General features: G+C 35.8%; 1 protein-coding gene and 1 long non-coding RNA gene across 2 annotated transcripts; one reads left to right on the top strand and one right to left on the bottom strand.

The window, feature by feature from the left end:
• Positions 1-7,349: 7,349 nt before the first annotated feature.
• On the top strand, positions 7,350-8,443 carry LOC141487416 (uncharacterized). The gene is made up of 2 exons (XR_012468373.1): positions 7,350-7,877; positions 7,938-8,443. It is a non-coding gene; the product is annotated as an uncharacterized lncRNA (long non-coding RNA).
• Positions 8,444-18,099: 9,656 nt separating this feature from the next.
• Positions 18,100-22,969, bottom strand: LOC141487415 (uncharacterized). Its single transcript, XM_074186479.1, has one exon. It carries the CDS (start codon positions 22,967-22,969, stop codon positions 19,229-19,231), a length of 3,741 nt encoding a protein of 1,246 aa, XP_074042580.1. The 3' UTR covers positions 18,100-19,228.
• Positions 22,970-23,767: the final 798 nt, after the last annotated feature.

Raw genomic sequence — 23,767 nt, 5'->3', positions numbered from 1 at the left:
TATATATATATATATATATATATATATATATATATATATATATATATATACATATATATATATATATATATATATATACATATATACATATATATATATATATATATATATATATATATATATATACCGGGTGTCCCACATTTTATGTGACAGGCAATATCTGGTTTGTTGAAGGAGATACACAAAAATGTTTCATACAAAAGTTTTAGGAGTTCATGAGAGCTATATTTTGATATGATTTTTAAATATACAGGGTGTTTGGTGTAGGTGCTACAGACCAAAATTCCATTTCTTAAAATAGAACGCCCTGTATATCATTACATATTCAGATGCTACGTTAAATTCTGATATCATTTCATGTTTGGTTTTTGAAATTCGGTTACGGCGTTGTTGAGTTATTGCACTTTTCCTTAAATATAAAGTTTCAAAAAAACTTATTTACTCGTACACGAATTCAGTCTATATCTTTTATTAAATTGAACTAGACTACTAACGTCTATACCAAGAACGTTTTCCAGATAGACCCATTCCGTCACGAATGACTTTTTCGAGAGTTGTAGAAAAATTGCGAACTGGGTCATTTCCTTCTACTATAAAGCATCGTCATCATACGAGATCTGTTAGAACTGAAGATTTAGAGATCAATGTGTTGGCTTATATTATTATTCATCCACATTCCACATGTTTCTATCCGTACTCTTGCAGAAGAAGTCGATGTGAGTAAATCTAATGTACAGAGAATTCTGAAAGAAAATAAATACCACCCATTCAAAATTCAGTTTGTACAAGGTTTGAAACCCACGGACTTTGAACGACGACTTGAATTCATTGCTTGTATTCAGGTGATATTACATGAAAGTCCTAACATATTCAGTCAAATTTTGTGGAGCGATGAATCGCGATTCCACAATAATGGAGTTGTGAATCGACATGTGGGAAATGTGGGACACCCGGTATATATATATATATATATATATATATATATATATATATATATATATATATATATATATTATGTGACAGGCAATATCTGGTTTGTTGAAGGAGATACACAAAAATGTTTCATACAAAAGTTTTAGGAGTTCATGAGAGCTATATTTTGATATAATTTTCAAATATACAGGGTGTTTGGTGTAGGTGCTACAGACCAAAATTCCATTTTTTAAAATAGAACGCCCTGTATATCATTACATATTCAGATGCTACGTTAAATTATGATATAATTTCATGTTTGGTTTTTGAAATTCGGTTACGGCGTTGTTGAGTTATTGCTTAAAATGTAAAGTCTTGAGAACGACTATTATTTTTAAAAATATCTCATACAATTATTCTCTCTGCATCAGATCACATGAAAATTAGTCAAAATTTTGGGTGTTCGAAGTAATGGTTTCAATTTTGAGTTGTGGAATTCAGTCAGGAATCATTTTGAATATGAAACAATTGCGAAATTGAAAGAGCTGTATTCGAAAACAAATCTTTAATTAATAACAATGTAAATAATATAACTTGATAAATCATTTCATAAGAATGGTAGGTACCTAGAAATAAGTCATAAAAATTGTTCAAAGTGATGCCCATTAGATATTATACAGGCTTCGAAACGTCGAATCACTTCTCTCGTACAAGTCGCTCTTATAATATCAGGCGTAATATCACTGCACGCTAGTCGAATTTTCATTTTCAGATCATCCACATTCAAAGGGGGAGTAGTGAAAACAATATCTTTTAAATAACCCCATAGTAAAAAATTAAGCGGTGATAAATCTGGGGAACGAGCCGGACACCGAATTGGACCCTTATTACCAATCCATCTATTTGGGTACGTTCTATCTAGATATTCAGTAACAACCTGTGAATTGTGAGGAGGAGCACCATCTTGTTGCCACCAAATTCCTTGTCGTTCTGCTATGGGAATATCTTCCATCAACTGGATCAAATCATTTTCTAGAAAATGTAAATATCGCAATCCATTGAGATTTTCATTGAAAAAGTAAGGTCCTATGATGCGGCCATTGAACAATCCACACCAGACATTAATACCCCAAGTAGTTTGAAAATTACTTTCGCGGACCCAGTGGGGATTTTCTTGAGACCAATAGTGACTGTTATGTCGATTCACAACTCCATTATTGTGAAATCGCGATTCATCGCTCCACAAAATTTGACTGAATATGTTAGGACTTTCATGTAATATTACCTGAATACAAGCAATGAATTCAAGTCGTCGTTCAAAGTCCGTGGGTTTCAAACCTTGTACCAACTGAATTTTGAATGGGTGGTATTTATTTTCTTTCAGAATTCTCTGTACATTAGATTTACTCACACCGACTTCTTCTGCAAGAGTACGGATAGAAACATGTGGATGAATAATAATATAAGCCAACACATTGATCTCTAAATCTTCAGTTCTAACAGATCTCGTATGATGACGATGCTTTATAGTAGAAGGAAATGACCCAGTTCGCAATTTTTCTACAACTCTCGAAAAAGTCATTCGTGACGGAATGGGTCTGTCTGGAAAACGTTTTTGGTATAGACGTTGTGCTTGACGGCAGTTTTTCTGACATTCCCCAAAAATTAATAACATATCAATGCAATCACTTGGACTAAACGCGAAAGGCATACTGGAGTTTTCGCACAAAGAACACAGTTACTGTTTTGCAAAGAATCACTGAATCGAACTGACAAGTAGATACAATTCAACAACATTTTTTACTGTGGCATCAACAAGCATAAGCTACTTGATGAAATTGTGCAATATAAAGCAATTCACCCTCAAGTTAGTCACATTCTCAAGAATTTCAATATTATATTCAACTGATATCGATATCGTATCGTAGAGGTGAGAATAATGGTTTGTATTCAGTAGTAGTCTAGTTCAATTCAATGAAAGATATAGACTGGATTCGTGTACGAGTAAATAAGTTTTTTTGAAACTTTATATTTAAGGAAAAGTGCAATAACTCAACAACGCCGTAACCGAATTTCAAAAACCAAACATGAAATGATATCAGAATTTAACGTAGCATCTGAATATGTAATGATATACAGGGCGTTCTATATTGAAAAATGGAATTTTGGTCTGTAGCACCTACACCAAATACCCTGTATATTTGAAAATTATATCAAAATATAGCTCTCATGAACTCCTAAAACTTTTGTATGAAACATTTTTGTGTATCTCCTTCAACAAACCAGATATTGCCTGTCACATAAAATGGTGGGACACCCGGTATATATATATATATATATATATTCCATATATATATATATATATATATATATGGAACAGCTGTATACCGGTGGCTCTTAAATTGAAATCAATATGGGAATGATCAAAGAGTACTTATCCATTTATTTTTTGATTTTCATGGAATTATTTTCCAGCAGCTTGACTGCATTAACCTTTCTTGTACAACAGAGCTGTAGATTTCTTGATAGTCGAGATTCTTCTTCCGATGGCATCTTCTTGCCATCAATCTGGCTCTGTAGCGACCATCTGACTTGATTCTAAAAACCCAGCGACTGGTCAAAATTTCTCTACCCGTAGCACAGTTAGAATCCACTAGTTCCCAAGTCTGATTTTTCTGCAGGCAGTCTTGTTCTTCTTCAATAGCAGTCTTCCATTTTTCTTTATCATGACTCTTCATACAGTCTTTGTAGGTAATAGATTCTTCTGCTAATATAACATAATCTTCATATTTCTTTGGAAATCTGACTTATCTTTAAGGTCTTTGAGGTCTTCCTGATGATTTTCTTGATCTTCTGGGTGATCTTCTGGTTCTTCATCAGCTTGGGCTAGTTCATCATCTTTGGATAAATTCATAAAATTTTCAATCTTGATAGCTGATGGTGCAGGATTTTCCACTTCTTTTATACAAATTACAACGATATCATGAGATGTATAAATCTTCCTTTCAGCTTCATCCCAGATCCTATATCCATTAGATGTGTATCCTACCAGAATACCTCTTTTTCCTCGACATTCGGTTTTCTTCAGATGTCCAAGCTTCTTGGCATATAATTGTGAGCCATAGACTTGAAGATGAGAGAGATCTGGTTTTTGATGAATTCACATTTCAATAGGAGTGGTATCGATGGTTGAATATGGTGATTTGTTGTGAAGGTAGGCAGCGGTAGGTAGGCCGCTGTTTCTATGGCTGTACCCACAGATAATCTGGCAGATGAGCATGATGAAGCAGTGCTCTCATTTTATTGCATAGAATATAGTTCATCCTTTCTGCCGTTCCATTTAGTTCTGGAGTGTGAGGTATAATATAATCCAGATGAATATCTTTTGTTATTGTTGTTGTTGGAGCGGTATTCTCCACCATTGTCCAATCGAATTTAAGAGACTTTCAGATTGTGGTGGTTTTCAGATGCAGCAATGTGTTCCTCAAGTAGATCTTCCACTTCATCTTTCGTTTCCATTAGAAAGACTTGCACAACATGGGTAAAGTCATCAATAATGGTTATAAAATAATTCTTGTTGTCATATGTGGGTGGAGTGATTTTCCCAGTGATATGAAATGGCCTTTCTGCCCTTTTACGTTTTGTGTTGAGGAGTTTTCTAATAAGATTGGCACAGGCACATGTCTCACATACAGTTTCAAGTTTGCCATTGTTTAGTGAGCATGGCACTCCCTCACACAGACTTGTAATTTTCTTCATTGACTCAAAATTGATATGACCCAATTTTTGATGCCATTTCATTTGTTCTTCTTGGACAGTGAGTAAGGATTTAACACCGAGGTCAACCACAAATAGACCATTTGAGATTTCATGCCCTCGCATAACTTCTTTCTTAAATATCACCTCAACATTGATTTCAGTGATTGCATTCACTAACAGTAAATTCTTGGATAGTTGAGGCACATAGGACACAGACGCGATGTGTCTGGGCATATATTATTGAACTTTATAAATACTTCCTTGTACACGGGACTGTTTCCAAACCAGTACGAAGTTAGTACAGTGACTCCAATTCCGAAAATAAATAATACAAGTGATGCAAGTAATTTTCGCCCAATAAACATTCTTCCAACGCTTGAAAAAGTACTGGAATTGGCAGTATATGAACAACTAGTTACATACTTTAATGAAAATAATTTATTCATCAAAAATCAGTCTGGTTTTCGTAAGAATCACTCATGCGAAACAGCGTCACAACTAACAGTGGAAACAGTGGAAAAAAAGTATTCTAGATTTCAAGCGTGGCTTTGAAACAATTGATAGGAAATCTTTAATCAATAAACTGAAGCAATATTGTGTAAATGGAAAAGCTTTAGACTGGTTAGATAGTTATCTTGAGCAAAGAAGTCAAAGGACTAAAATTTGTGATGTAATGTCAGATCAAATTATAAATGGCATAGGTGTACCACAAGGTAGTGTTTTGGGACCACTGACATTCATTATTTATGTAAATTATATCAACTATGTACCTGGTTCACACCATATTAATTTATTTGCTGATGATATCCTTGTATAAACGAAAAACTGTGATTTAAAAGAAGCTGTACAACATTGAATTATATCTACAAGTGAAAAAACTCAAATTGAATATCAATAAATCTTAGGCAATGATTGTTACAACAAATTCGAATCAAAGAAAGATTGATACTAACGACGTTAATATTAGCATATTCAATAATTAACTCACAATTGTAAATGAAATTGAGTACCTAGGATTCATTATATTCATTAAATTAAATTTGAATAAGCATGTCGAATATACCATTAGAAAGATATGTAAGAAAATGTATAAGGTCTAGATAGTTTCAATAAGTTACCTGATGAAATAAAACATGTAAATTTCTTAAAAGTATTCAAAAAGTTATTATTAGAATATATCAAATTATAATACATGACGCTCTATAAAATTATAAACGTATATAAATTATTCATATATGCATAACTATATATTGTATATTAGTATTCCTAAAATGAAGTCTACTACTACTACTTCTTGCAGTGTTACTGCATCTGCTTCAATAGTTCCCAACAATGTCACACTCAGATCTTGACCTTTCTTGGCACTTGAGATTTTCACTTGTGACTCTTGTGCATTCATCAGCAAATGATGTTCATTCGTAAGATGAGTGGTACACCCACTATCCACAACAAAGAGAATGTTGCTTGACTTTTCATTATATAGGGCTTCATTCATTGGTGTTCCTTGATCAACAGTTTCAGTGAAAAAAGCAGCTTTCTCATTTTTCTTTTGATGTTCATTTTTTAAAAACAGTCTTCTGATGCATGATTGTTTCTTCCACAACAGATGCATTTGACATTTGAAATTGCAGAGCTGGTACTTAGTTGTCCACTTTTATTTTTCTTTTTGAAGCATTCATCTTCATTATGATTATTGCACGACAATTCTTGCAATATTTCTTGTGTGGGCACTGTGGTCTTTTATGGCCATCTTCACCACATTTATGGTACACTATTTTATCCCCATTTTTATTCTTAGATTTGTTCTTCGCTTTACCTTCAGCATTGAAAGCTGCTGCTGTTGAGTCAGGTTTGGTTGTCTTCCAATATTCCTCTTCTGAGCAGAGACGTGCCACTAGATTGTCAACACTTTTATTTGCTTGTGGTGTTGATTCAGTTACTTGTTCTTTGAATTATGAAAGCTTGAAGACGATGTACTTGAGATGACTGATATTATGTGTGGTAGTCTTCGCTTTGTCGAACTTGTATAAATGGAATTCTAGCAAGAGCTTTTGCTTTTGATGGGTAGTGTCTCTTCTATAAATGCTTACCAATGTGTCTTACATTTCTTTTGATGTACTGCATGCCATAATGTGAGACAAAATAGACTTGTCCACAGTTCGCACAATGATGTATTGGGCGTCATTATCCTTGGTAATCCAGGCATTTCTGGCCTTGACTTGATCTGGCTTTGTTTCATCAGCATCAAGCTCAGTTTCAGTTCCAGATACAATGCCCACTGTTGCTTTGCCTTGAACAAAATAGTAATAGAGAAATTCCATATTTCAAAGGTGTCTTGTCCATTTAATATTTGGATATTGCTCAATTTATGCTCTTTGGTCGTCATTTTTGGGTTAGTACGCCTGTACTCAGATGACCGTCAACACTTTAAAAGAATCATCAGTACACTTCCACTAGGTTTACACGCACAACACTAGAGGCAGCTGGGCCCATAACCTGTTTGAATATTGATTGATTCTGGCTTGAGCAAATAGATTTCTTGAGATTATTTTGGATTTTGGATAAGGTAAAGCATGACTCCTTTCCTTTTACTTATAGGAATAACAGAGAGTTTTATTGACAGTGGCTTTTTATTATTAACAAAAGATTAAAAAAATGACAGTGGTGTATGACAAGCATATGACATCTCAGTATGACAATTATAGGACACAACTTATATTTTATGTTGTTTTGAAAAGGTAGACACTGTTTACCTTTAAACAGTTTCCAGACAAGTGAGAAATCGTTCTAATATTTTAACCATTGTCAAGAGATGTAAACTGAGATGGTCTCTGCATGGTCCCAGCTCAGGAAGTTGTCAAGATGTTCACACTCTGCACATTTGCAATACTCAACCATAATATGATCATCTTCATGACCTCATTAAATAGTGTTTTTCTACAAAGCATTTGGCGTCATAGTTTGCACATCTAAGGAAAATAAAGATGACAGAAGGGTGTTAGAGATAATGAAAACAATGACATGAAGAGTTGGAACAACATACGGAACTGATCTTTGGAAATTTGATGAGATTGAATTACCAGACAGAAAATTCCACGCACTTCAAAGTTGAACTGTGTAGAAAGAATATTACTGAAAAATTCAAAATTAGCTGATGAATATTCGCGGAAAATCATGAGCTATATCTAGAAGAGATACGCGAGAGAGTTGAGTCCAGAAGAAGCCAAACTGATAAGTCCAAAAAATTGCTACCTTCCTCATTTCAGGGTCGAAAATTCAAATAAACCGTTTGTTTGATGCGGCAGCAGAAGTCGATGGATTGAGCCTGAATGATAATCTGTTATTAAAATCAGACTCATTGCAACCCCCAGTCCCAATACTCTGAAAATTCAGACAACGAAGATATTTTTTTTTTGGAGATATAGTAGACACTTTTCATCAAGTGAAAATTCGAGAGGCAGCATTATAACATATTTCTTCTCATTTAGAATGTAAGAAATAGCACAACATTCGAAATGCTGCTCCTTCCTAAGATCGATAACTTTTACATTTATATTATTTCGTGCTCATATAGCTAATCCACCACATTTTTTGTAGGTTTGCAGTAAAAACCTCTCAAAGACTATATTGTCTAAAAATGCCTCCTTAACACCTATCTCTCAGTTATACTCAGAAACTCCAAACTACTATAATAATCTAGTTCTGTCTACAGAGTGTTCATTTTATCAAAATTCACAGTATTTATATTCAGTAGTAAATTGGGATTCATCAATGGTCTACAGCTGTTTTCTGTCGGGATTTTAAAAAATTACTTTCAAAAGCACTACTTGGCCATAATTCCGTATTCATGGCGGGCTTGAAATTTTTTTCGTATATACCAACTTTAAAAGATGAGTATATAGTTGGTTGTTTTGATTTTAGTGACTCACAAGTGACCTCGGGAAAAGTTGTTTTCAGTTGGGTTGACATATCTTGAGGTGTGGTTGCTGGATCCACTCTACATACATGCAAGTAAACAAACTTCGAGACACCTTTGATTTTTTCACTGGTTTCTCTAACAACAAGGTTTCTTCAAATTTTTTTTACGAGATGGCCTGCCATTCCCCCTCCTCCCTCGAATCATCTGTGCTAGCTCCTGAATGACTGGCTGTGTCATTTATATTAATAAAATGGCTAAGACTTGACTGCGTTTCCGCTCGTAGAATAACGGCTCCCACCTCCTTTCTACTTATATGAGAACTTCCTTGGCTAGGTTTCCTCGAATTTTGTGCGGTATCGGACACAATATCTTTCTTGGTACCAGTAAAAGATTTTTCTTCATTTTCCTTCGATTGGTAATTAGGAACTTGGGATTTTGAAGAGGAGCTTGCAACTGCGCAAACTTCATTATTATTGTGGCTAGTAGTGTAACAAAGAGACTTCTGGCGCAAAATCCCATGTATTTTCTTATGGAGCTAAACTTTCTGCAATTTTTGGTTCAAACAGGAGTGGGGGAAACGTGTGACGTCATCGACGCAGGATGGAACGAGTTTCGTAGCGATTCAAGCATTCACGGCCCCCTTAGTACTCCACATCACCGCTCATGCCCTCTTGCGACTCTTCCTCACCCCTCGGCCCCCTTGGTACTCCACCTAACCTATCAGCTCCCTCGGTCCCCTTCAGTCACGTGATTTTAAATAAAAAAAGTTTATAGTTATGAGATTCGAACCTGGGTCGTCCGCGCCGTAGACATTGTCCTTAGCCTCTACACCATCGTAAGATATTGAAGTTAACTGCGAATGTTGGGTATTTATAGCGTTAGTTTTGTCAGGACCGAAATTGACTCATTCATTATACTTGACAGCATTATTTTTGATTTCCGTAGAATGTAATCGTCATTATCATATTGAAGATAGGAAAATATACTTAGATTTGGGAAAATAATTAATATTTCATGTAAAGATGTGTATGTGTGTGTAAGAGCGAGAGGCGCGTGTGACGTAATCGATGCAAAGAGAGATGGAGATTGAGGTTTTACCGGTTGCTAGTGCAAGCAGGTGTTGCCAGTTGTACAATAAATCAATGTTTATGGAGTAATGTAGCGTTGCCGGTTTGAAAATTAAGTTATAGAATACACAGAGTCATCTATGAGTCACTAGCTGAACTATCTATTGGTTGAAGAAGGACACTGTAAACACTAGACTCATAAGACTGCATCTGTCAAATGTTAATACATGCCAGCATGTCAGGTTCGGCGTTGCCAGTTGTACAATAAATCATTGTTTATGGGGCAATGTAGCGTTGCCGGTTTTGGAATTAATCGTGAACTACTCGACGAAAATTGGAAGCGCGAAAGTGATATATTTTTTAATAATGAATCAGATTTAAGGAAAAATATGACAACCTGCGATCTGTCATTGTATACAAGGTATTTCAAAATACATCATTGGAAACAAACATGACGTTTATGTGTACAGGGTGCGTCAAAATATACCATTTAAGAAAAAACATGTCAGTTCAACAGAAGTCTAGCATTCCAACATGCCAAAAGGGCACTATGTTTCGTATCTTTGTTAACCAAGTTAGCATCATCAGGAGAAAGAGGAGATTCAAAAGTGTCGAGAGGTTAAGCGTTGTGGACTTAACGTGAGGGCAATGGGAGAGCGAAGTATTCGACAATGACATTTCAAAATACGTGGTTTTCCGTGCGTTTTCGATCGTTTTTCGTGCGTTGACGATCGTTTTTCGTGCGTTTTCGACCGTTTTACGTGCGTTTACGGTCGTTTTTCGTGCGCTTTCGATCGTTTTTCGTGCGCTTTCGAACGTTTTGCATACGTTTTCTATTTTTTGTTGAGGGTATCATAAGGCGGTGAGGTTAGATAAATGATTTGGAAATTTATTATACATTTTTATTTTGGTAATATATCACAAAGCCATTTGTATAAAATATCTACGTTTCGGAGACTGCAATTGTAGTTGGTTCGCTTGCGAATGTGATGCATACAGGGTGAGGTACCTTCGTTGTTGTCGAATGTGGGAACCAACCATGTTGTATTGTCATAGCCCTCCAAATTCACAACGCGTGTCGGTATATTCAACTCGTGAAATTTTTCAGTTAGAAAGTCATATTTTTGATGTCCTCGCACATAAATGACATCGACACCTTGTAGATTCTCCATGAGGATGGCATCCAATTGATTATATTCCACAAAGCCAGAGGAATACCTCAATCCGTGAATGTTTCGCTCCAAGTAACAGGCGGTACGACGATCTTCTTTACTCAAACTGGAAAATGGTGTGTTTGGCAGCAGTAAAAAGTTACTACACTGAATTCCAATCCTAATGGCTATTTCTTTAGGATGGAATTTTTGCTCGACGGTGAAGCCTTGAATATCTACAACAGCTATTCTCATGTTGACTCTTCGATTGATACTGAAGCAAAATAACATGTTCAGTTCCATTTTTTAATAATTTCGCTGAGTGGGAGGTGTTCTATGACAGTGTCGTGCACAATTATGCAATAGGCTCTAGTATTTTGAGGAAATCCCTCGGATGCTTCGATTTCAAGTTTTACATCAACACTGGAACTTTTGATGCTCTCATCCCTTCTGGAACAATCGATGACAAAGAGAGCTTTGTCCGTGAAGACGGTGGAAGTAAGAAGAGGATTATGTTGATTGGTTATTTTGTAGCTGAGACCAAATTGTGAGTAGTTGAAATAAGCTTGCGAAAAATTCCCCTTTGCAAAATTCAAATGCATATTTTCCTTGGGGTAATTCTCACCGTTAAGAGTGAGCGTTATATTGGTAATATTCAAATGATTGAATATTGTTGGATCATTGTTGACTTTAGTGTAGTCACGATTTTTTTGGAAACATACAATTACATAGCGAGGGCTTTCGAGGAACGAAGAAGTCTTGACGGCCCATATTTCATTTTTTGCACCTTGTGTGAGAGCTGGCAGCATATGAAGTTCCCATTTTCTGAACGGTATGAGAATAGGAGTGTCTGCTTGGATAGCTTTCAAAAGTTGCAATTTAATTTGATCATGCGGAAAGAGTCGTTTAACTTTCAGTTCGATATTTTCAATTTCCAATTTAACTTCCGTTTTCGGTGTTAGTGCAGCAGGAGTCTCTTCTATTTTGAAACAGTTGCTATCATCTCCAGCTCGTACTAATCGAATGGTATGTTTACCGTAGGAAACACACTGATAATCGTTGAAGATATTCAAAAAATGCTTGATGGGTATGAGCATGTTGAATGTTAGATGAGTTGTGTTGATGGCGCCTGTATTGTTGGGAAAAGTCCAACCGGAGGTGGCCAAGTGTTTGATATCTTCGTCGGTGTAGATGAGAAAGCCTCTAACAGTACTAACAATTCCAAGTTCACGAACTGCTTCCAATTCCTTACCACTCTGCTCATAACTAGCAGATTGAAACATGAAAGCACCAGCATTGTTTACGAATGACACCTTACCGTCCCCTTTAGTTTTCTCAACTTTTCCACTAATGAACAGCAGACTATCGTACAAAGCATCGTAGGCATCAGATTGATTGATGTTAATTTCAATAACATCGTTGTTGCGAAAAGATTTGACATATGGATAGTAGGTCCGCCATTCTATCTTTTGTATGGACTCATCGATTTGCGGTTTTCGGAAAATGTTGAACACTTGATTGGACAACATGATAACCAAGAGATTCCAGAAACAATTTATTTTCCGTTGTCAATAGTTGTCGACTAGTGAAGGTCTTGGTGAAGACTGATTTGGGGTATGGAGGTGTATTATTTTTATAGATAGTCAGCACCATACTTCCGCTTCAATTCCAAACGAATTATTATTTCTTCGTTTCGGAAATCAATGAGCCTAGAATGTTGGTCGAGCACTCGCAGCGTGATATTGTTTATTTCGTCTCTATGTGCAATAGGTAGGTAAATGGGGTGATTAGGTATTTCGTCAATTGCATACCCCGGATCAACACCAACAGCAAATTCGTATATCGTATGAGTCGGTGTGTCGTTGTAGAAGGCTCCAAACGTAATGTTGCTATCTATGTGTATGGTGCGTACTTTAATGATATCCACAGGTAGATCGGATTCGTGATGTAAGTTTGGTTTGAGAACAGTAGATGAAAACCCCAGTATGTGAGCCAAGCTATTTGCAGGTCGGAAATCAATCGAGTGCTTCAGACAGAATATTTCACTTTTCAGGGTATTATTATTCGGTTTCAGATAGAAAAAATCCTCAGGGTTTTCCTTGAACGTTTTAGGCGTGATGTATTTGTTTATTAATTCTTCAATGTCACCAATTTCGTAAGATCCAAGAGGTATATCGATGCTTTTCTGTTTAGTTTTGTCAGCGTTTTCATAGTAGTAGAATTTCGTACCTTCTTCAATGTTGGGTATACTGTTGTACGAATGGAAACTGAGCAAAGCCAAAGTATATTCAGAATCAGAATCTAATCGAATGGGTGGATTGAAATCGATGGAGAGCGTCGAAGAACGACTCGTTAGCGTTAATATCATAGACATGACTGATATAATGTCAGTATGACATCTCCTTAAATAATGATTGAAACAATAACAACAACATTTTGCATAAAAATCATTTATTTCTACAATAATAACATTCTATTTGCGAACTCACAGGACCATAATACATTGCTTTTTGTAGCGATGACGCAGCTGATGTAGGTGGTGGTACCTCATGTCGGTAATGGATGAAACATGGTAAACGAATCTGCAAAGCGAATCGATGTTGGTAGTCCTTTGGTAATCTATGCCAAACATCCAATAATTCCCAAGGTTGAGCATTCTCAATCAAATAGTCGATCGATAAAGTTTTCAATTCAGCATCGGTTAAATCTCGCAAAGATTTATCTCCAACCATTTTTGCAGACATTATGGAGCAGAAACTGTAGGCACAGATGTCCGCAATTACTCTGGTCAAAATTTTGATACTGATCATTGTTATATGTAATCGTTATACCCCCTCCAAAATATCTGACCAATTCCATTGGAGGTTTGAGATTACCGAAACTATCAAAGTATTGTACAGCATTGCCGTTTTTAATGTAAGCTACCCAATGAGTGCCTTTATTCAATCGAGAATCCAAGTTCAATACAGCACATTCTCGCAGTCGAGGACCACGAGTTGGCAACGTGTCGCGCATAAAGACTCCACGAAAATGTGGAATTCTCATTTGACGGGCACATTTTTGAATTTCCGAATCGTATAATGCTCTATGGGGTAGCTTCAGTAGGAGTTTTTTTGCTTTTTCAAGTAAAGACCTCGCCCTTTGCGTTGCTGTTGTTTCTTTAGGAACAGACCAAATCCTCGAGGTGTTTTGCGTAGGTACAAACCGGAACCTAAATGTTCCATAGCTTTATTGTGACGTTGATCTTCTTCAAGTTTCTTTTTAGCATTTTTAGCATCTATTACGGTTTTTGCGATAGCGCCTGCTCCACCTGCCAACGAACCCAAAGCTGAAAGGGCAGCGAATATAGGGATGAGGGGAAGAATTCCTCCAGATTTTGCTTCAAATGGTATTATCCTAGGTATCCGTATGTTTTTACGTCCTCCAGCTTGACTCAATGCCATTTTAGCAGCTCGCAAAGCCGAAGCACTAGATTTCTTAATATTGGTAGGATGTGGCTTCCAATTTTTAGTAATTTTTTGAAGCATATTACGTCGAAAGGACAACCCCATGCCGAACTTACGTTTCGCTTTCATTGTTGTAGTAACGAGCCAAGCTGCAGCTTTTTCACCAAATCTAGCGTCTTTCGATTTAACGCGTTCCCAAGCTCTATTTTCCAACACTTGATCTGCTTTATGACGGTCTTCTAATGAGTCGCTTTGAGAGTACGCGATATCGTGATCTTTACAATATTCGTCCAAAGGATTTACACCGGTGTCACCGCGTTCCAATCTCTTTTTCAATTTGGTGCCTGGTCCGCAAAACTGATAACCAGGTAGATGTAATTCGAACGGGAGCTTATTGATAATCGAATTGACGACACCTGCACCGGAGTAAGTCAACATTGAGAATGATTGGGTGATGACTGTGATGTTTTTATTTATAAGCGTAGCGCACTCATTATCCAGCATCACATCATGAAAGTCGTTCAACAAGACAAGACATTACCTATTGAAAATTTAGACTTTTTGAATGAAGCCAACAATAGTAGTGTAGTTGGGAAGCATGGTATATTATTACCCAATTCGTTTCGTGCAATAATTTGTGGGCCGAGTGGTTGTGGAAAGACAAACGCTATCTTAACATTGCTATTCCACCAGAATGGCGCCAAATTTGAAAATATCTACGTATATTCAAAATCATTGTATCAACCTAAATATCAAGTGATTCAAGAAATTTTCAGTAAAGTCAAGGGGTTGGGATATTATCCGTTCAGGGAAAATGAGGATATCATAAGCCCTCACGAAGCCAAATCAAATTCCATATTCATTTTCGACGATGTCGCATGTGATGGCCAACAGAAAATTCGCGAATATTATTCTGTATGTAGGCATAAGAACATTGACGCCGCCTATCTTTGTCAGACATATTCAAAAATCCCCAAACAATTGATACGAGACAATAGCAATATGATTGTACTTTTCAAACAGGATGAAATGAATTTGAAACATGTATTCGATGAACACGTCTCTCCCGACATGTCTTTCGATGAATTCAAGAGAATGTGTGCCGAATGTTGGCAACATCGATATGGAACCGTTGTAATAATGAAAGATTTCGATAAGAATGGTGGACGTTATCGTCAAGGATTCGACAAATATATAAGTATACACAGTGCGTGATGTAGTATCATTCACCATCATGAAACCGTTGAGCAAAGAAGTTGATGTTATTCGAAAGAATAAGATCAACGAAATTGCACGCATCATTCGAAAAAAATATTTGGCTCTGAAATTGGGCAAATCCGAAGAAGATGAGTCATTGCAAAGATTTTTCAAACCTCTGTCTATTCCATTGAGGAAAATAGCTAATAAAACAGCAACACAGTCAGCTAGTACCCCATTGAAAACTGAGGCAAAAACCGAAGTCAAACAAGAGACAGTGGAAGAGCCTGAAACGACTCCATTCCAATCCCTCGTACATGTTGCAGGTACAGATGAGGATGACGATGATGATGATGAAAACGTCTTTAGTGGGTATGCAGAAGACGAACAAGACGACAACGTTGCGTCAGGCATAAATGAACAAGTTTTAGAAGAATATATCGATCAATATCCGATAATGTCTCAACCGTACATTAAAAAACATTGGGGAAATGACAAGGAAATCGACAAAGTATACGGTCCCATATATGATGGGGTATCTTCAAAATGGTTCCTAGGCCAAAAGGAAATCGATTTTGACAAGCGTAGCGGAAACATAAAATTGGCTGGGTATCACTGGAAAGGAACACCCGGTATATATGAACTGTTATTTCTCGACATGCCTGAAAATTATAACACTGAGGATTTGAATGTATACAAAAAGATTTTGAATTTATCGAGCGCTCACAAGAATTCGGCTGGGCATCTAAAAGGCACACAGAGATACAAGTACACCAACATAATCAAACCGTTGTTTCCTACAGCAGGAAATCGTCGTAAAACTGGTACTGGGTTTTTTCAACCTAAAACACCTCTCACTACTACTACTGCGATGACATCATGTCTACCCAAAACGTCACCTCTTGCAATGACATTCAATACGAAACCCATTGAATACATTTATTGGGACGATCCCAACGAGCTATGCGAACGTCTCAAATTATTGCTAGCCTCTCGAGATGCAGGAAATACTTCGCACAACAATGAAATCATTGCCATTTTGAATGAACTCAAAGAGGCAAAAATAATTCTATAAGATACACTACGTTCCCCAATACATTATCATTTTCAAAATGGTTATCGATAAGTTTGGACGTAGCGACAGCAACAGAAAGCGAAAATTGCCAACGCCCTCTGGAGGATGTTTGTTGCATTATACCTCAGATGGTAATATTCATTGTGGTGATGTGAAATTGTGTCATGTGAAGAGCCCCACCACTGATTACGATGTTGCTAATAAAAAGTATGTGGATGGAACCGATAATGAACTTGCTTCATTTATATATCAACTAGCTAAGAAACACGAAAAACAAATGATCCAAGTAAATGAAAAACTAACCAAATTTCAAGGTGACATCTCCAAACAAATTACCGAAATAAATTCTACTATCAAGGAAATCAAAAAGATACAAAATAAAGTTCAAGCAAAACCATAATAAAAGAGCGGGGTTCACACATCTTCTCCATCAGTCGTCATGACTTCCAAAGACAAGATTCAACTTGTCAACGAACTACATAAACCAATTAGAAAAAATTATCCTCGACGCCGTACAGTTATCAAAGGAATAGATGACTTATGGCAGATGGACTTGGCTGAGATGAGATCGTTCGCTCACCAAAATCGAAATTTCAAACTGATTCTAGTCGTCATAGATTGTTTTTCGAAATTTGTGTGGACTCGACCACTGAAATCAAAAACGGGAGAGGAAATTACGAAAACGTTTGCAGATATCTTGACACATACGAAACGTTGTCCAAAAAATTTACAAACCGATCAAGGTAAAGAATTTTACAACAATAAGTTTCAAACTTTGATGAAAAAACATGGAATAAATCACTACAATACGTACAGTATCACGAAGGCTTCTATGGCTGAACGTATCATTAGAACGTTAAAAGAAAGACTTTTCAAATATTTTAGTCTGAATGGCACCTACAAATGGTTGAATGTCTTGCCTGAAATCACAAAATCCTACAATGATACGCGACACTCGAAGACGGGCATACAACCTTCGAAAATTACCAAAACTAACGAAAAACAAATTCTCAAATCAACATACACCCATGTGAAAATAGCTGGACCGAGAAAATTCAAAGTCGGTGATGTTGTACGAATCAGTAAGGCGAAACACGTTTTTGAAAAAGGCTATACGCCCAATTGGACTACGGAATTATTCAAAATTGTCAAAGTCAATATTACCAACCCCGCCACCTTCATGCTAGAAGATATGCAGGGTGCACCTATTAGGGGTGCTTTTTATGGAGAAGAATTACAAAAAACTGCAAATCCTGATATATATCTCGTTGAAAAAGTCTTGAGGAAGAAAGATAAAAAAATGTACGTAAAATGGCTGGGTTTGGATAACAAACACAACAGTTGGATCGAAAATGTCGATTTTGTATAGAATCTTATGGAAAACAAGCACACTGACAATGTATTGGGAGGGCCTTTTGTGAAGAAATATTTGTGTGTTTAACAAACGCACAATATCTGAAACGGACCACGTGATCTGAAGCTATAAGAGCGCAAGCAAACACAGATGGACATTCAGTTTGAAAATGTCTCTCGATAGTGGTTACGGTAGTGAAGTTGAAGTAATATTCGACAGTGATGGTGAAGATTATAATGGAACTCTAAATGCAATAGACAGAGCGTTGGAGCAATACGAAATGGCTGCTCGAAACGAACATCAATTGCTGTTGATGGCATTCCCCATGTCATCTTATGAAATTCGATGTGGCCTAAGTCCATGCAGAGACTTCAGCCCATGCATAATTTTGAAGCAGCAGTTCTCCATTCGTTCCATCAATTTAACAAGTTATGAATGGGCGACCCTCATTGACATCCTGCAACAAATAAAGGAAAATTTCTTCGAATCACAAATCGATGGATATCTAGACGAATATGATCCAATTACAACACGTTGCGGGGATTACATTTACGTCACACAGTACATCGAAAGTAATACCAAACAAGTTTCCATTTCCAAGGACACCACGAACATGGAGCTGTTTCAACGAGATGTAAACGATATCCTGAATACTCACCTTGGTGTGCTCTCTGACCGTATCGCTATGCTGGATGCTTTGAACTTTTGTGATTATTATCGAGGTGTTTTCAATATAATAAAATCATGGTTACGTGAGAATAAAACTAATTTAACTTTGGAAGAAATCATAGAAGGTTTTTGTCAAGCCTCAGCTCTAGATAGTCTGTATGCTAATGCTTTACGTGAATATTTATTTTATTATAAACAAAAAATAGTGTATGATTTATGTAATAAATGAGAAAACGTTGTAACATTTGTTTCATTTAATGTATAAGGTGAAAACAACAGCTTTAAAAAGTTATTTGATGGAAAAAAAAAACACCAAAATTTCAATATATATTTTATTCAAATTTTATCAACGTGTGTGTACAACAATAAATAAGTATACAAAATTTCAATATATTTCATTCAAATTATATCAACGTGTACATGTACAATAATAAATAGTATGCAAAATTTCAATATATTTCATTCAAATTATATCAACGTGTACATGTACAATAATAAATAGTATGCAAAAACTGAAATACTCAAACATATTTCTGTTTGCAGTCAATTCTTGAAAAGTTGGTGGTCTCCTACCGCTGTTGAAAATTCTCAGAGTAACACACACCTATTCGTCATATTCAAACAAGGACAAAATATATCAATCAATCACATCAATAGAAATAAAATCCAAATGATAACCTCATTTCAAGCTATAGTGCCCCCAAGGTAAAGTGTCAGATGATTTGGGGATTAATTTTCGTTTATCGTCGTGTGGACTCAAGCCTATTTTCACCTGCTTGATACTGAAAACGCTGTGAGCGTATGATCGAATAGTGAACTGCTCACATATTTTTTCTTTAAAATTTCTGAGACAATCCATATAATCTTTGAAATCAATTTTATTTCTGACTACATTATATCGAATTCCCTTTGATTTTTTGATAACTTTTCCACCCTGCACTTTGTAGGTGTACATTTTGGAACGTAACCCTGCAAAGTGCGTGATGATTTTACCATTTGCTTCATCTTTCATTAACCCAGGAATTTTTTTATTCACAAGTGGAATTTGAAATTTATTATCGGGCGAATAATCGGAAGTATCAAATTTTGATAGGTTATTTTTGATGAGTTCTGAATAGACATCTTCACACGTTATTTCGTAGATGAAGCTATCTGTATCTGTATACATTAACTTGCAATTTTCTATACCTAGAGTGGGCACCATGAAATCGTAATGGAAATCAAACATGCATGTTTTTGAAATATCTAAAATTGCCATTCCGATGTACAGAGGTTTATTGAAAACAAGTTCAGTCTTTTTCAATTCAATAGCCACCAAGTCTGTATCGAAAACGGTTCGACTCTGAAATCGAGGGCTCGCAATTAAATTTTTGGCGCCATAACGACCGTTCCAGGAATTCACAAGTTTGACCACCCTGTGTAATCGAATGTTTTCCATCGTTTTCCCAAAAATAGCATTTACCATTAGTTTATATAGATTTTTGCCAAAAGAACTGGTGGCTGCAGCCCTTAGACGAGTATTCAACTCGATGTAGGGACGCAGCCATGCAGATTGTTTGAATTTCACAACCCGATGAATTTTGGTTAGAATCAAACCGTTTTTCAATGCTTGTTTCAAGTTGCGATAATGCAAAATATATTTGTCTTTATGATACAGGGTACCCATTAATTTTTTTTGTTTGGAATTTGGTGGTGCTTGATGCTCTGGACAAAACGGAAAATCTTTATGTGAATCATGTAATCTCTCAGGGTATTCCAAATCAACTTCCAATATGTAGCCTTCTGAAGCATTGTCAGGAATTTCAGTTATATCTTTGTCAAAATTTTCCACCCACTGAAAACCGTCGTAAGGTAAAAATTCTGACATTGCCCACCCATATAAATTATTGACGTCTAAATATAAAAGATATTTTGAAGGTTTTTCGGGATTGTATGCTTCCATATATTTATTATTTGCTTCAGAATATCTATTTGAACAAACCGATATTCCGCCCCTTATCCCCTTTTCTACAAACATAATCATGTCAATGTCTTTTAAAATTTGTAATTTACACTTTGTATACTTCAACATGGCATCCCACGTGTACCCAGGCATAGTATAATACCATGCGGGGTCCAACCCATAAGTTGCCATGCTTTTTTGACGAAAATTTTCAAAAACGTCTGCCAGTAATAAAATATCTGTTTTCAAATATAGGTCCGCATACGATCCCAAATTTGTAATTTCGAATGATTCCCAAACATTTTGTGCGTGAACATATTTCTCTTCTGTTATGTGTTCATCATTTAATTTATTATAGAATTCTTCTCGTGATGGTAACTCGGTGATGTTCAATTTTTCCATGCTATCTATATAATCATACGGAAATACTCCCTTCCTGGTGAGAAGAGCGAATTTCTCCTCATCTAAATGACTAAATTCTTTTTTTAAAATTTCCAAATCATTTTGATCCAATGTGGATACTAATTCATCCAACGATGTTCCCATGAATCGAAAAGAATCTATAAATCGAAATTTAATTTTAGTTTCAGCATCCTTCTGTGTAAAGGAAATGTATTTTTCTTTATTTGAGGGAAGTATGCTCACACAGCCTTTTTTTGCGATATCTCTGATAATGAAGTGACTGTCGTATCCTGAAAGATTATGAAAAGTAATGGGTACCACGAATAATTTTCGAAAGTTGACATTACAGGGGGCTTGGTGGGCAAAACCGCGGAACGCCCCCGTATAATGATTGTGATCGTACACAATAACATCTTTGGGGGCGAACGGTTTTTCGCAAATATGACAAGTCGTTGCAGCACCGATATTATTTAAAGGCACTGTCATCGGCTCAATATTCTTAATTTTAGATTCAACAAATTTTGCAATATCAGACAACTCATTGGCAAACCATTTCATACAGTCTTCACCTCGATAGCTTTTGAAATGAGAGAGACTGTCGTCATAGGAACACTTGAAGTAGTAGCCTGCACTGAAAGGTATATGTTTTTGGTATTTTGTAGTTTTGTTAGATATGCTTTCGTTACATTTTTCCAACAGTGACTCGAAATCAGCAAAAATTATAAATGGGCATTTTTGTTTATAAACATAATTTCGAAATTCCACATAATCGTATGTAGGAAAGGAAATTTTACAATCATTCACTTTTTCGCACAAAACAGTATGATCATTTAATTTTTGCTGACTTGAAAAATAATTCAGGCATCTATCACAAAAAAACTTTTGACCTCTATGATTACTCATTTGTTTTGAAAATAGTCTAGACATGTCTTTGATCCAACAATAATGGAATTTAATTTCAGTCTCGTCATCGTCATTAATGGGTGGAGCCTCATAATCGTTCAATTTTGGAAAATATTTGTCTTGAATCAATAACAAATTAACATGTCTGTCTCGTTTTGTTGTCGTGAGTCTGGCAGGTACTACTACAAAGAATGATTTTTCCTTTGCTTGATTCAATTCCAAAGTGTAAACATTAATAGAAATATTATTAAGTTTTTCAAATTTGGAAATTTGATGTAAATCCATTGGAGTATTTAGCCCTGTAGTATTCAAAACTGTAGAATAGTGTGGATATTTTGACACCCTTTGTGGATCTTTTGCTACAGGATACAAGGCGCTAATAATACTCCAAAAGAAGCACATTTCGTCATTGTTTTGTACATTAATGCATGCCTTCTTCCTTGCGATTTCTTGCGGCAGTGGAATGAAAGAAGAACCATTACCAATCACATATTCATTAACTGCTACCTCCAACAAAAGAATTTTACTCAAAGCCCACCCCGACTGTTGTTCTTCAAATTCGCCTAATTTATTCAATATAACATCCACAGCGTTCTCATTGTACCAAGAAGCCAAGTCCGTACTTGAATCGATAACTTTATTTGGCGTACTGAAATATTTGCGATCAACAATTTCCCCATCATTTGATTTTTTAATAAAATCCCCTGATAAAGTAAAATTAACTTTGAGGCATGACATTTGTTTCAAAATTTTGGAAATCTCACGTTTGAATAATGGAAAAGCATCGTCTAGAAACTTTTTAGGATCTTTATGAGTTAAATTGATGATTACCCCCGTTGTTACTCTACTATTGAAAACATTGTTAACATTTTGCCACTTTACCCTGGAGCTTCGTCGCTTCAAACCCGAGCCTGTATGTTTATTATTCATCATTTTTATAATCACTTTGAAGCGTTTCAATTCCCCAACTTGTGTAATTATTTTCTTTTTTTCCCCAACCGAAAATTTAATTTTTTTCATAGCTAAAATGCATTTCCTTATATGTTTATTAATAAATTGTATAGCTTGTTTGACAATATGATCCGAATAATCATCTCTGATGTGTAAAATGTATTTATCAATTACCGACTTGATTTTTGGAAAATCGACCATTTGGATTTTATTTATTGACATGACTCACCGATATTTTGTTCACAAATGAAATTCTAGGTGTTATGAGTCGGTTTTGGAAGCTGCAGATAATTGAATTTCGTTCTGTGGACACTGTTGAGATGGTTCTGGAAATTTTGCTAAGTTGGATTTGGATGTGGTTGTTGAGATGACTCTGAAGTTATACTGCACACGTTGATGTAGTGTTCTGAAATAAATTTGATTTTCAATGCAAATATACACCAGAGAAAAATAAAATTCAAGAGTGGGGGTAATGTGTTTCATGGAGTGATTGTGAAAAATGAACGAGCTACAGTTATAATTGAAAAAATCAACTGTCATTCAAAACAACGAATTTAAAACACATATTCTGCAAGTACTAAACACATAAAAAATATTGAAAACACTTCTTTATGCGGATCATATCTATGAATGAAAAAAAAATTGAGTCGAATAAAAAATATAGTATACAACCACAAACTCTATACATATATTGAACAGAGAAAAAAAACAGTACTAACCTTAATTTCGTACAATTTCAAATGAAACAACACGACAGCGTATTTTCCTGATAAAAATTCTTCTAAATGGGGGTGATACTCCTCCGTCACTCGGTGTGGTAACAAATTGTTGTTGTTGTTAATTGGTTCCCTCTTCACGACTTAATTTGAATTTTAGGAAATCCACCTGCGAGAAACCAAAAATAAAAAAACAATGTTTCAAATTATACGAACACTCTCTCAATAAACGACAACATGAATGAAAGTTATTCGTAACTCACTATGCGTTTTATTCAACTAGAAAGCTGCTCACAAAATGAGC

Source organism: Leptinotarsa decemlineata, unplaced genomic scaffold (genome assembly GCF_025532065.1).
Source record: "Leptinotarsa decemlineata unplaced genomic scaffold, Ldec_3_MD MMD2_tig00078422_RagTag_RagTag, whole genome shotgun sequence".
Lineage (NCBI taxonomy): Eukaryota > Metazoa > Arthropoda > Insecta > Coleoptera > Chrysomelidae > Leptinotarsa > Leptinotarsa decemlineata.
This window is presented reverse-complemented; position numbering and strand designations above follow the sequence as displayed.

Excerpts from the sequence above, each read along its gene's own strand:
- LOC141487415 (XM_074186479.1), bottom strand. The coding sequence starts at position 22,969 with ATGTCAATAAATAAAATCCAAATGGTCGATTTTCCAAAAATCAAGTCG.